General features: G+C 29.9%; 3 protein-coding genes and 1 long non-coding RNA gene across 11 annotated transcripts in view; 3 read left to right on the forward strand and 1 right to left on the reverse strand.

The window, feature by feature from the left end:
• LOC122634866 (transcriptional activator cubitus interruptus) overlaps nt 1–6,861 on the reverse strand; it is a 109,384-nt gene extending 102,523 nt beyond the window's left edge. For 2 of the 3 annotated variants that reach the window (XM_043824263.1, XM_043824261.1), the window contains exon 1: nt 6,727–6,861. The gene's annotated coding sequence lies outside the window, so the exon portion shown is untranslated. The remainder of the gene's footprint in view (nt 1–6,726) is intronic. The other variant, XM_043824262.1, reaches the window with a different exon arrangement.
• On the forward strand, nt 463–5,636 carry LOC122634869. 5 transcript variants are annotated; one of them, XM_043824270.1, is made up of 5 exons: nt 463–467; nt 2,935–2,937; nt 3,517–3,703; nt 3,910–4,091; nt 4,244–5,636. In XM_043824270.1, coding segments are annotated over exons 2-5 (1,641 nt in total). In that variant the 5' UTR covers nt 463–467; nt 2,935; the 3' UTR covers nt 5,514–5,636. The 5 variants fall into 5 exon arrangements, with proteins under 5 accessions (XP_043680205.1, XP_043680203.1, XP_043680208.1 ...); XM_043824268.1 differs by lacking the exon at nt 463–467 and adding an exon at nt 2,306–2,463 and having other exon boundaries at nt 2,653–2,937; XM_043824269.1 differs by lacking the exon at nt 463–467 and adding an exon at nt 2,307–2,463 and having other exon boundaries at nt 2,695–2,937.
• A 99-nt stretch (nt 6,862–6,960) lies between the features above and the next one.
• LOC122634870 (eukaryotic initiation factor 4A-I) lies at nt 6,961–13,124 on the forward strand. Of its 2 annotated transcripts, none has more exons than XM_043824274.1 (8): nt 6,961–7,098; nt 8,207–8,324; nt 8,448–8,595; nt 8,685–8,794; nt 8,943–9,218; nt 9,847–10,298; nt 10,637–10,828; nt 12,856–13,124. In XM_043824274.1, the coding sequence occupies exons 1-7, from the start codon at nt 7,076–7,078 to the stop codon at nt 10,779–10,781; spliced, it is 1,272 nt and encodes a 423-aa protein (XP_043680209.1). In that variant the 5' UTR covers nt 6,961–7,075; the 3' UTR covers nt 10,782–10,828; nt 12,856–13,124. The 2 variants fall into 2 exon arrangements, with proteins under 2 accessions (XP_043680209.1, XP_043680210.1); XM_043824275.1 differs by having other exon boundaries at nt 12,089–12,925.
• Nucleotides 13,125–14,145: 1,021 nt separating this feature from the next.
• Nucleotides 14,146–15,470, forward strand: LOC122634873. Its single transcript, XR_006328497.1, has 2 exons — nt 14,146–14,854; nt 14,927–15,470. It is a non-coding gene; the product is annotated as an uncharacterized LOC122634873 (long non-coding RNA).

Consider the following 15,470-nt stretch of genomic DNA (forward strand, 5'->3'; position numbering starts at 1 on the left):
TTCACTAGGGCATAACATTCTAATCGAAGTAGTAAAATATCAAGGGAAATCTCGAACGTAAAGTTAAAAATCTTCTCGGAATGAAAGATTTCGCTTCGCGAAAGGAGCGTGAAAAAAATATTTGTCGGCTTGGAAAATTCCTGACCTTTCAACATTGAAGAATTTTGGGATACCATGGTAAATCGAATTTTTCATCCTTGACCGCGATACCTATAACTATAACATAGATTATCTTTTCTAACGAAATTTCGCGTGACAAATGCATCCGTCAAAGTAAAATATCGAAATAAATCTCGAATGCATATGTGTATGTATAAGAAAAAAAAAAAAAAAAAAAAAAAATCAAGAGAAAAAAAGAAAAACAGAACAAAAGAAGAAAAATAAAAAACAACGAAAGAACAAACAAAAAAAGAGAACTAAAATCAATTAGTATCTTCCTTTATCTTTCTTTATCTTTAAGTTTACAAGTAACACACCGCAAAAAATATTTTATAGGTTACCATAGGTTCTTCTAATGAAGACCTCGGCGAAAGATACCTTTCGTTAGAACGAAGATTTTTTTTTCTTTTCTTTTCTCTCTCTCTCTCTCTCTCTCTCTCTCTCTCTCTCTCTCTCTCTCTCTCTCGTTTCGAAATCACCGACACAATAGCAAGTTCGTGTCCAATGCACCAATGCAGAGAAGCACACGCTCGGATCACCTTCTATAATGGTGGAGAGCAGTAGTAGCAGCATTGTGCTGCTTCCTGAAAAGAGGAGGTAAAGGAAGACTGCTCGTGATGTATGGGCCACGGTACATTTATGTTCACTGGGATCTAAGAGAGAGAAAGAGAAAGAAAGAGAGAGATCAAGAGAGTTTCTCCTCTCCTTGTTGTCTCCTTCGACCTCTTCCGCCCTCTCCTTCTCATCCCCTCCCCCTTTTTTTCGAGCCTTTAATACCCCATCGGACCCGACCTGCTCTCGTTTGTCCGCGGAATCGAATACGTGATTTCACAGAAAATTTTCAACACTAATGCTACTTCTTACACGCGCTTACAAATCCACTCTAGCGACCCGTTTACAACATCCATCGTTTTGTGTGTCACGTTTTCTTTACTTTTATAATATAGCTTTTTTTTCTTTTATTTCCTTTCATTCCGTCGAGAAAGAAAAAAGAAAGAATTCTTATTTTTTTGTTATGTTTTTCTTTCGTTTTATACGAAACACTCGTAAAATAAAAAAAACTCGGAAATTCGATTGTTGTTGTTAACATGTTATTCCTTTATGCCGGATATTTTTCGTGAAAGTGTTTTAATTAATTCTCGAATCGTTAAAAAGTTCATCATTCGATAATTGCGTGTATGAAGTAATTTTATCATTATTAGAATACTTAACATACGTGTTGTTAAATCGATTCTCGTGAATACTTACAATTTAATGTATTTTAATGTTTATGTATATCGTAAAGAAAAAAAAATACAGATACGTGATTTTAATGCAACGTGTATTGTTGAGCAAATAAAATTGAAATAAGTATGAGCGAGAAATCGATTTCATAAATAAAAATAATTTGATATTCTTAAATATCTTCCTGTGACAGTTTATGGCTGAGCTTTAAACCATAAGTTAAGCGATAGAGGCGGTATAACTGGTAACTGGTACCTGGTGATTTGTAACTGGTAGCCTATTGTGTCGCCTAATCCCACGCAGCATGGCTTTAAAATTTCTGGACAATTTATTCTACAGCACGCGATATTTAAAGCAGTCCTAGGAAGGATCGATGGATCTTTACATCTTGTATCGATAAAAGAACTTTATTCTTTGATCTACCGCATCTACCACGTTTCATTTTATTAAAATATTAGAAAATTTTATATTTTCATTTCAAACTTCGATATTTGTATACGTTTAAATATACTTAAATATATTATATTGATATTTAATTCGTATATTGTTTAAAATTAACCATTAATATATACATAAAATAATTAATGAAATTTTATCGATTCATCTAATCCAACGATCTAATAATGCTCATAATAAACAAAATCTTTATAAATTTATATATAAATAATTACTATATACATATATATCAATTAAAAATATATATATATCAAAGTGGTCTATTGTTATGACTTCCAGCGACATCTAGCGTTAAAAGATTACAAGTAGTTTAGATACACATATATATATATCTATGAAATGCAGTTTATCACCTAACCAAGTTCTTACCATTAGTTCGTACATTCTGCTACTAGATGGCACTGGAAATATCAATTATCGATCGAACAAAATAAATGATTAGTTCATGGCCAATTGTGCAAATAAAATGCTTGATATCTTTCAATTCTTAATAATAGAATATAATTATTAACGTTAATATTACTTAATTATATATGCAAACTTAAATATGTTTAGCGTTATACCAATATAATTATTTAAAAAACTATTAATCACCTTCTTATGTTAATTCCATACTATCTTATTGTACGTATGTATATATAATAAAACTTATTTTCTTCTAGAGCTATGTATATATACATATATGTGTATATGTGTGTGTGTGTGTGCATGTGTGTGATGTTTATATATAAAAAGAGAAAGTGAGAATCTTTTTAGATAATATATAACATTTTATAATATTAAAAAAAAAAAAAAACAAAAAAATATTTTCAGTTCTACTAAAATGAATATTGTTCGTTAAATTTACCGACTTAGAAAGCATCGAGCAAGGTCATCTTTAAAATGCACAATCAATGCAACGAAGAAGAGATAAATGAAATGCATATATGGGCAATTGCTTAAATATTTTTTTAGTCAATATCGTGACACGTAGAGATAAGATGTCATCCAATAACGATTCAGAAATAATACGGTTTAAATGTGATAAAATGATGAGTAGGAGGAGAAATTACCAGTCACTGTAGCTATATAAGGAGAAAAGTATGTTTTCGAAAGAATGTACGTATTGTTTACACTTAATACACAACAGTTATTAATCGGTGCCTTTTTCTTGCGCATGCTATTAACGTACAGTAGTAAATTACTATGTTGAAGCATTGCACACATGTTTCCACAAAGGGGTTTCTTCAAATAACTACGTTTTCAAAGATTATTACAAAACTGTTTTGTTTTTCCCGATTATAATTTTGTGTTTATAAATACGGTAGTGTGTTATAATAAAATATACATACATATATAAATGTGTTTACGTATGTATGCGTTTACGCGTGCATGTGCAATTTTAATAACACACAATCATATATATATGTATATATGTGTATATATATATATACACACACATACGATCACGTGCATGCAGCGTATTAGCGCATATATACAATTTATTAAAACTTATATTTATATGTCTAATTTTTTTTTTCCGTTTCCTTTCTTTCTTGCTTTCTTTTTTCTTTCTTTTTTTCTTTTTTTTTTTTTTTTTTTTTTTTAATCTTTTCCTTTTTTAAGATAGAAAGAATTTTTCTAACACAATGACAACTTTAGATACTAATTATTTAATCGTACCTTTCATGTTTATAGGCCCAACATAAAAATGCATGGTATCAAAAGAGTATTAGTTTTTTGTACATTGACAACCGTACTACCATCGATGCTTATTCTAATCCCTCTCTATCTGCGACACAGTTTTTATGCTAATGTAGCATACGCTGTTACAGAATCTGATATTTTGGAGGTCAATGATGGAATATCAACAATATTTTGTTCTGTAAGAACTATGTTGCACCTAATATTTAAACTTTTATATTTTTATATTTTCTTTTTGCATGTACTTTATTAAAGCCTTTGTGTTTTTATCTATAACAAGTAATACCTTCTCTACTTCTCTGCACGTTATATACTTTGATGAAATTAATTTTTTTCTTAATAAAAAAGTATATTCTTAATTTTATATTTTTTTTGTATTGTTATCAGGAACATACTTTACAAATGAATGCAACATTTAATGCATTCCAAATGTCGCATAGACCAGAAATAACGTCATATAAAAAACATATACGATTAAAAAAGAGTATGAATTTACCGGATGATACATTCGAATATTGGGGATTTTATTTACTCAAAGGTGCTACAGTATTACTTTCTGTATGTTCAAGGTAAATATGCAATTAGAAATATAGAAAATTTAGTGATATTTAAATAATATTTATAATAAGATATATTATGGCTACACCTATACAAGATAATATCAAATATCTTTCTATGGTAGTTATCACTGTAATGAGATTTTTGAATTATTCATATTTAGATTTCAAGGAGCTTCTATTTTAGTTGTGAAAGGTGAACGTAACTTACGTACTTGTGATATATTGGAACAAAATAAAAACAAAGAGCGTATATCGGATATGTTTTTACCAGAGGCAGATCAAGTTAAAATTACATACGAAACGCATATGAAGGAAATTAATTCTGTTGAAACTATGAATCAGCAAATTTTCAAAGCTTTCAAAAATAATACAAAACAAAATTCTAATGAAACATACATTAAACAGATGATAGATAATCTCAATGACACTAATCGAGAGAAATTTTTGGCAGCTATAAATAAATCTATGCATTTAAATAATTTGCAAGTTACTAATATGAAAGAAACTGAAAATTATACGATAGAAGTACCTGTAACATTGAAGGAAACGAAAGAAAATGAATTTATTGAGAAAATTAGGTCTAAGCGATGGTTTAATAAAATGTTTAATGGACAAGAGAGAAAGTTGCAAAAAGAAGAAGAATTACAAAAAAAATCCACGATTATACAACGCGAAAATGAAAGTATAGGAAAAAAAGCTTCAAAAATTCATAATCAGGATATTCGTAATCAAAAACAAGTAGAAAACCATAAAAATTTAATTGAAAGGCTGAAAATGGAATTAAATATGGAACATAATGATAATGACAATGTAGAAAAAGATTTAGATGAAAAATTAGAAAATAACCTAGTTAATATTAGAGTAAAAAGAAATCAAGAACTTGTGAAACCACCTTCATTACTCGATCAAGGTATTAAGCATGGTGGGAATGCAGATAAAAATACAATTGATTCTGATGAAGCATCATCCGTATCTAGTTTCGAAAATGGTTTATTTAATTGTTATGAAGGCTCCATTCTTTTGACTAAAGAATTTGAACCTTCTGAAAAATGTATTAATGTTGATTATTTAGTTAATGGAAAACATATGGAGACAAAACATGATGTTGTAGAGGATGGATATTATTATTATATTTTTTATAGCGATAACGATTTTGTTTCAAACGATATACATGCACTGTTTGATATCTATAAACCAACTTTTCAATACGAAAATGTTACTAAGTCTTGCATAAATCAAACAGAATGCTCGTTTTCATTAGATCTAATGTCACCTGATAGAGTAATCGTGGAAATACCAACTAAAGATGGTATAGATCTAGATCCAGATGAGATTAGTTTATTAATTTCAGTTTGCCACCCACGAATGGGTGTGTACGTCATTTTTCCGATCGCAGTATTATTCTTCATACTCGGTTGTGCATTTATGTAAAGATTTATAAAAATGATTTACAGTTATATATAATTTAAAAATGGAGTTGATTATAGATTATATCAATTTTATGATTTAGATATTATATATAAAATCTTGTTGACTGAAAATAAATCTATAATAATGTATTATATATAGAAAATGTTAAAAATATGATTAGAGAATATATATCTAATTATTAATATATATATTAAAAAAATATATATATATATGTGAATCTGCACTATGTAAATCTAAATATTTAAAATATGTAAAATATGGAATGTACACGATGATGTGATAGGTGTATGTATATAATGCAAAAATCTAAATACTCGCAATACTCTATGTTGTGTCATAACTATTTTATATTGGAAATCTGATTTGTGTACATTATTGTACACGCAAATATATATATATATACACACACACATACATACACATATATATATACACATAAGAAAACAACATATTTTTATAAATTATATAGGCCTGCAATAAAATGTGTAAAAGTAACAGTGAATTATCATATCAGTGCAATAGGTGTTCGCCTAAAGTTTTATGAAAGAGAGGAAGTATTTTTTCATTTTAATGGTTGTATAAAAAATGTTAAATATTTTCAAATGTTGAATCAAATATATCATTATTATACTGTTAATTATTATATTTGATATTCTTGAAGGAAAATGTTATATACTTTTGTAAAGTGATATAACAGAAATCCAATATGTACAAATAAATGAAAAAGTAAAATTAAGAATGTTTTTTCAAACATGTTACTTTTAATATATCAAATATTTCAAATCAAAAAATGATGTAAAGTTAAGAAAAAAAAAAAAATAATAATAATAATAATAATAATTGCAGTAAAGATCAAAATGAATAAAAGTAAATAATTTTGACATATATATTACAAACTTTTGTCAAAATTCGATTATTTCGTACACTAAATGTCAACATAAACGTGATTACCTTTAATTAATTAGAAAAACAGGCTGTAAACTCGATTAAAATAAAATAACATTTGCCGTATCGTAATTTAGCTATTCTTGTATTTAAACGATATTAAGGCGCGACTGTCGTCGTATAAAAGTAAAAATACGTGAAATAAAAATCTTTGTAAATTTAAAGTTAATCAGATAACCTATCTTTCGGGCAAATATCAACGGATAATATTAAATTGAAAGAAACGTTGAATAATAAAAGTTGAAAAAAAATTAAAGAATAAACTTACATTTTTGTTGATCGTTCCACTGTTCGCACCAAACAGACGTCTTCCGAAATTGGCGCTAGGTACGCTGGGTAATCGACGTAACTTCCCCTCTGCGCGCAGTGTCCGCCGTAGAAGAAAAATAATATGAAAAATCATCGAGACTCGGAAGAATAACACATACGCAATAGAAGGAAATTAATAGTTAGAAAAACTTAGATCGTAATATAAGTGATAGAACGTTTAGGTGTTATTGTAAAAATTTGTCAATTTTCCTTGAACCGTTCGCAGCGCCATTGTGCGGCGTTCACAAGAATATTCCTTGTGACGCAATAGGAACTCGTCCTTTCCGTCGACCTACCGTGAGTGGAACATGTCGCATACATCTGAACGAAGGTAAGTTCGATTTTTCATAGATAATCGCGTTAATCATGCGAAATTTTTTCCTATAGAAAATCTTCCTTTATTACGAATTATTGCGGATCTCGTGCGGTAGAGGATAGAACGGCATTCGTTCGGATTACATTTACGAAAAATAGTGCGGCAAACGACGAATGCACGAGAGCACGAGACTGACAACATGGCGTGCATTCGTTTTTGTCACATTGTTTGCAATATTAACTCGTATTTTTCCTATCACCCATAGCGTTCCCGTAATGCCAAGAACGATACGATCGTTTCAAATAACGATGTAAACGTTGAATGAATATCTATCGTCGAATTTCCGATATATGCAAATAGTCGCGATTTTTCTTAGAAATTTCCGCGTGCCGCACGACGTGTCCAAAAATCTACAGTTTTATCCATTAATTTCCTTTAAGTCTTACGTAAGGAAATTCACATTATGATCTAATGCTTTTTGATAAGCGTCCGATTATTTTACCCGATTTAGGTTAATCATTGAACGAAATTAAATGATTTGAGTTTGCATGAGTTATGATAAAATGTCGACCATTCCTTAGTCATACGTACGCGTGAGTCACTGTCAGTGCAGCAGCCATCGAGTGATCATCAAATATTTGTTTTTCTTTCCCTTTTTTTTTACCTACGAGTTTTCGTTTATGTTCTATAAAATTACATTGAATTTAGATATTTTGTTATCTTCTTTATTCTCAGTAGGTCACTTTTTTAATTAGAAGTGCATATAGATTTTTTTTTTATATCACTTTTTAGATAGAGTATTTTAAGTTTGTATTACACATACTTTATGATCAATATCTCTTCAGTAAAGAGATATGACAAACATTTTGTAATTTTGTCTTTGTTATTGAGAATACCTTAAGAATATCAAATATTACTGGTGTAAGGATATGTATTTAAACCTAAATATACAACTAGGTAATTTTTTATTTATTTGGTCATTTGTTTTGTATATAAGTTCTTTTTTCAACCGTTTGGTATGAACAGTGATTTCTTATTGATTACGTCTTTACTTTAATTGTATCGACTGATGTCAACATACTTTATTATTATATATATAAGCTTGTTTGTATTTAAATTGTAGGAACGATGAACAATGGTCAGGAGACTCCAAAAATGGACCCAGCGAAAGTGAACCACCCGCGTATAATGGGCCTCCAGGCATGGAGCCCGATGGAATCATTGAATCGAACTGGGAAGTTGTAAGTGTTAACGTCATATTATACGAACTAACGTTGTGCAAAAGTACTATGATCGGTATCTGTGCTGTTTTATAAATAAATTGTAGAAATTTATAGTACATTCTATAATTCTATATTAATTAGGTTGTGGATAATTTCGATGAAATGAACCTTAAAGAAGAACTTTTGCGTGGTATATATGCTTATGGCTTTGAAAAACCATCTGCTATTCAACAACGTGCCATCCTACCCTGTATTAGGGGACACGATGTTATTGCTCAAGCCCAGTCAGGTAAATGATATTTATTTATTATTTACAATTTTTAAAGATTATATTGATGCATAGATAATAATAAGAAAAATCTTGACTGTAATCTATAGGAACCGGGAAAACTGCTACGTTCTCTATATCTATTCTTCAACAAATTGATACCAACATTAAAGAGTGTCAGGCATTGATACTAGCTCCAACTCGAGAACTTGCACAACAAGTGAGTTCGCATATTTTTCTTATTTCGATAAATAAATAAATAAACAAAATAAATTAATTAATTAAAAAATAAGAAAAAATCTATATAAAATATGATATAAAACAATATGTAATGTTGATTTTTATTTTTTATTTTTTTTTCTCCATAGATTCAAAAAGTTGTTATCGCTTTGGGAGATTTTATGCATGCAGAATGCCACGCATGTATCGGCGGCACCAATGTACGTGAAGATATGAGAAAATTGGATCAAGGCGTCCACGTAGTAGTCGGTACACCAGGCAGAGTTTATGATATGATCAGTCGACGAGCACTGAGGGCTGGTAGCATTAAACTGTTTGTTCTGGATGAAGCAGATGAGATGCTCTCGCGTGGTTTTAAAGATCAAATTCATGATGTATTCAAGTTATTACCCCAAGAAGTGCAGGTACGTTTAAACTTTATTCGACTCCAAGACCAGTTATATAAACTGTCTTCTAATTGTTGACTTTATTTCAATTATTAGAAAATGTCTTTTGGACAAGTCAACAAATCATACAAGACGAAAAGTTGCAGTATAGCCATACATTATTATAGTCAAGTTTATAAATGTATTATAAAATACAGGTGCGTTATATTAGTGGTATCTCGACAGGTACATCGTACAGATTTGATACATTTCATTTGTTCTTTGAGATCTTCTCATTACATTGATATAACTTAATATTAGGAGTAATACATGGTACTATTACTGTCATCTCAATATAGTTAAAACGCCCTATACAAGATACGAATTATGATAATTCACATATATATCTATACATATTAGCAGAGTGATAGATTATAACATAATCAAAAAGTAGCATAATTTTCAACATTTTACCAATGCATATGTCACGTATGATGTCGCAGTGTCTCATCCAAATGACAAATATATATATATATTTATATATACATATACTGTTTCCTCAAGAGTATATATCTATAAATGAGATCGCACAAATACTTGGGGTATATATTTGATACATGTATATTTATAAATTTATGCTTAAAAAAAATATTATTCATTTTTTCAGGTGATATTATTATCTGCTACAATGCCAGCAGATGTATTGGATGTCTCCAAATGCTTTATGCGAAATCCAGTTCGAATCTTGGTGAAGAAAGAAGAACTGACGTTGGAGGGTATTAAACAATTCTTCGTTTTCGTTGAACGTGAAGAATGGAAATTGGAGACCTTATGTGATCTATACGATACACTGAGCATTACTCAGGCGGTTATCTTTTGTAACACACGGCGTAAGGTCGATTGGTTGACGGATAATATGCATCACCGTGATTTCACGGTTTCTGCTATGCATGGAGATATGGATCAAAAAGAAAGAGATCTTATTATGAGACAGTTTCGAACTGGTTCATCTCGTGTTCTTATTACAACTGATTTATTGGCACGTGGTATCGATGTACAACAAGTGTCTCTTGTCATCAACTATGATTTACCTTCCAATAGAGAAAATTACATTCACAGGTAAATTATATTTTGTCATATTATAATTTCCATATTTCAAAGGACTGAGAAATTTAATAGTTTAGAAGTTTACATTAAACTCTATTATCTTTTGTTTAAACGTTATTGCTCGATAACCAATTCTCGCTCTTTGTTTAATGATAACTTATCTATCGATATACATCTATAAAAAATTATCTTTCAGATAAATAATAAGGTTGTAATTACATTTTGAATAACATAAGAAATTTTTTAATAGAGTATTAAATGGTTTTTTCTTTTTTTTTTTTTTTTTTTCTTTTTTTTTTCGTTATAGTTTTTAGAGTAATCTTTATTTACAAAGCCATAACTTGTTACAGAATTGGTCGCGGTGGTCGTTTCGGCCGTAAAGGTGTAGCCGTTAATTTCGTTACAGAGGACGATAAGCGAACTCTGAAAGATATAGAGCAATTCTACAACACCCACATAGATGAGATGCCATTGAACGTCGCTGACTTAATCTAAGCACGTCCATTGGCTAAAATTCATTATAATACGAAAAAAAATAAAAAGTAAGTGAAAATAAGGAGCTCTCATCTGATCTCTCATGGTGTGTGAGTATACACAGAGTGAGTTGGTGAACTGTATTGCTTATGTAAACGTGATTTACCAAAATATTCTGAGGTTGTCATCTTAATTTCATTTGATAATAGCAGATTATGAGAATAGGTATACAAGAATAATTATCTATTGTACTAAGAATACTATTAGTATACCATTTTAATACTATTATTACTGCCATTAAACAATTACACCCCATACACTATCACTACTCCAGCGCCATTACCACACCCCATTATTACCAACACTACATTACTGCAGTCACACCACAAAACTAACACTAAACACCAGCAACACTACCATTCACCGCTATATACCCATTACGCTCATTACCATTACCATACTATTATACTACTACTACACTACTACTACTACTACTACTACTACTGCTACTACTATTACTACTACTGCTACTACTACTACTACTAATACACTATTGCTACTTCTCTGCTACTATTACTACTGTTTTAATTCTGCTGCTCTCTGCTGCTGCTACTACTCTATTACTACTACTAGTACTATTACTACTACTATTACTACTACTACTCTTATTACTTCTATTATACCAAAAGCAGTACTATCGCTATCACTCTACGAAAACTATTAATTTTTCGACTGTTATAACTTTTACTATACTAGTATTCATATTACGTTAATGGTATTACTTAAAATACCTACCATCACTATAGAGCGACAGGCACGATGTGCTTGCATTTTACATATCATTGTGACAGGTCAAGATTTTGCATTATTCAAATGCATCCATGGACTTACTGCACCATAGTTCTGATCATTGTCAATATTTTTAAGTTTCTTCTAAAGATTTTTATCTCGTCTGTCTCTAATCGAGCATTTTCTACCTGTAAAGTTCATTCCGTCGTCGACGGTTTTTCATCGATGCTTCGATCACCGCGATTACAACTTGTTTGTTTAAGTAGAGGTTTAGTTGGGTATTGGAAGGGGTATTTTAATCACAAGCGTTGTCGCAGGAGATGTAAATTCAAAAGTTTAGATGGTATGAATTTTTGTATATCCGAATAAAAAACCCAGGTGCATACTACATATACAATAAAATGTTTGACCTTTTAATCGTGGTCTTTATTACTACACATATATATATATGTATATGTACGAATATATATATATATACACACATATATATATATATTATATATATGTATATCTTTTCTCTTCTTTACTATCGACTTTAGTTAACAAAGTATTTACAAGCTTACAATGACAACCCTGAATGGACACAACTGCGCATACTGTGAAATCTATCTCTTTCATAGCGGATAAAACATTTTAGAGACCCATTTGCGTCGGGAGGCATACTACTACGCTCTATTACGCGAATGCATTACACTATTTGTAATATTATTTATTGTATTAAGTTTTATGCTGATTTGAAAAATAAATCTGATTCTTTAAAAAAGGGCTCATCATATGATTCCGAATGTATATTTTCTTTGATTGACAACGTGTGCTGATGCAATTGGGTCGAGGTACAACACACCCTGTGTAACAAATAATATGATGGTAGATTCTACGTAAATGTTTAGGAAAACGTAAACGTTTAACAAAAATAATCTTGCGTGTGGCATTCAGATTAATTTATTATAGATAAGATTAATGAGCGTTTAACAAAGATACATACATCTATATGCGAACCACGTATAATTATTTCCTTTGTATTTTCTTCGAGAGTATATTCCCTGTTATTTAAAATTGACAATTCTCGACGTTATGTGATATCGTGTGATTAGGTTCGTATCGTATTACCAAAAAAAAAAAAGAAAGAAAGATAAAAAAAAATAAAAGAGTTATAAAACTTAAATAAGTATAATCTCAACAAGATTAGTTTGTTTTACAAAAAAGAAAAAAGGCTTTCGTGTAGACCAACGTGACGGAGATGTAAAATTTTCATTATCATTGACCACAGGGGGAAGTTCTCACAGGTTTTATTTTGTATTTACAGGCAGTTTTGGGCTGAGTTCCAGAAGTGGGTGAGATATTTTTGGAAATAAAGACCAGATTTCCTGATTCAATATAGAAGTTGCATAATCGATTACCTTTCAAAACTCCTACCCCCCTTTTTGTGTGGGGTCTTAACACAACAGTATATACACTTACTTCGTTTTATTGTTTATACGCTTACATTATTCAATTTTTTTAAATGATGTAGGAGAATCCAACTTTCACTGATTATTTTATATTTTTGTCAATAAAATACTGTGCAAATCTTCATTCGTGCTTGTTTGTACGTTTCGTGAAGAGAGTAATAGAGAGAGAATTTAAATGTGTGAGAACTTATTTATATAATTAATACCTTTGTAGAGAGAGAAAAGAAATAATAGTAATCTCTAATTAAATATAAATAATTCTTCCCCTATATCATAAAAACATAAGCGAAAATTTATTACAAGCTATTGTAAGTACGTCGTCATAAGTGGTTCCCCGCAATTTTACAATATATATATATATATATACACATGTATATATACACTTACATATGTATATATATACATATATATATATACTATATATAATTATGATTATAGATACTTTTAAATATTATCACAAATATATTTCGAACAAGAAATTATCAGTAAAATGTATGTCTTCTTGCATATGCTTGTAGTAATAATAATAATAATAATGATAATAATAATAATAATAATAATAATAATATAGAGTTTAAACTATAAGATATGATATGATTTTAAATAAATGAAAACAGACGTGTCAAAAAAAAAAGAGATATTTTTTTAAATATTACAGCCTGTTGTAATATGTTTTTTCTTTTCTTACATCTTTATGTAAAAGTTAATGGACGAACGTTATTGTTAGATAAACATCTATTATTTTTAAATACTTCCGGAATATGATGGGCGCTCGTTGAACGTTCAGCTTTCTGAACTCGTTCATTGGATGAAATCAATGGTGCTTTAAAAGTATTAAGTAGTAAGAGGGTTCTCTTCCTATGCATATGCAAAGTTACACCACGAGTTCTCATGATCGCAATTTTCCACTGATTTTACTGAACAAGAGCTCATTCTGAGGAAAAAGTTTTTTTTTACATGAAATTGTTCACATACTTTTGAAAAAAAATTTTTTCTGCAAAAATCATGTCCAAAAACCAGATAATTTTATATATTATCTCGACATTAACATATATTAATTAGAATATAAAGTAACATTATATATAGATAAGACAAATTTTAATATTGTCTTAATAGCAATTAAATCGATTTTAGATACATATATTACAAATAATAATCAAAATTATATTAGATCGTCAACTAATAATTATACGAATTCTAATATTTTCTTTTTTATTATAATTAAAGTTTCCTATAAACACTTTGATTTTAATTTTATCTGCGCAACTTGTGTCGAGATTGAGGTCACGAATTTAAAAAAAAAAAAAAAGAGAAAAACAAGGTATGTAAATGCTCGTATTAAAAGAATTCATTACATTATTAATAATAATATTTTTAATGAAATAAGATAGTAGAAATACAAGTACATTATTCGATGAAAAAAATACGGGAAGATCATAAACATTTCACATAAAAGAATAAAAAAAAGGGACAAATGCAATTAATTTCCAAATATATAATAAAATCTCATTCACCCAACTTCCATCGCAAGCCCTTTTTGTTAACTCGATCAATACTTAGCATATTTTTCATTTTATTTATTTCCAATAAATGTAAACACGAATATTGGAAATATTTTCTCCGCTTTGTTAGGAACTTTACAAACGTCATAATTATTAATATTACGAGTTAGCGATCTTGTAAAATTTTTTGTCAAGAATTTCTACCTGCGTAAAAGAGAAAGAAAGAGAGAGACCTACATTTCTTAAGTTAGAGACGACCATATTTAGTCTCACTAAGAACGATGGAATCTACCACTTTCCATCTTTACTCTTTATTTTCAGGATGATGATAACGATGACGATGACGACGATGGTGATTTTTTTTTTTCGATTTTTTCGTTGCTTTTTTTTTTTGTTAATCTCACTTTATATACCCCACCAATAGAGATGATAAACGTCGTAGCGTAGGAGAAAATTTGGATGTGGAAAGGATTATTTTCTCCAATGGAATCTCTGAACGATGGAATTCGAAAACGACACACTAAGCCTGTCGGTGGTGACTGTACTCGGACACGATTACCTTAAGAAAACGAAGATAGGCGCGCTAGTATTTGAGTTAAACACGTCTCTAGGAGATGAACACGTGCATACGTAGATATCTATGTATATGTATGTAATATACCTATATATAGATAAGTATATTTATATGTGTACGTACGTGTCCACGGCATTCGAGGCATCTCTCGTGATGATGATGGTGAATGTAGGTCCTCGGGTCGACATCTATCTATGATACCTACCTCTTCCTCCTCTACCTTAAGTCTTGTGTATGTACCACCACTGCTGAGGAATCACAGCTTGCTTCCACACAGAACGGTTTCTCTCCCCCACCTAACGAACGAACTTCATTGAGTCTGAAACAACAGGTGTCTACGTAGTGCGTAACCGAGTTTTATTTAAGTCAGAAAATCATTTCTATTACCGCAGTA

The sequence above is a fragment of the Vespula pensylvanica genome, chromosome 16 (genome assembly GCF_014466175.1).
Source record: "Vespula pensylvanica isolate Volc-1 chromosome 16, ASM1446617v1, whole genome shotgun sequence".
NCBI classification, from domain to species: Eukaryota; Metazoa; Arthropoda; class Insecta; order Hymenoptera; family Vespidae; genus Vespula; species Vespula pensylvanica.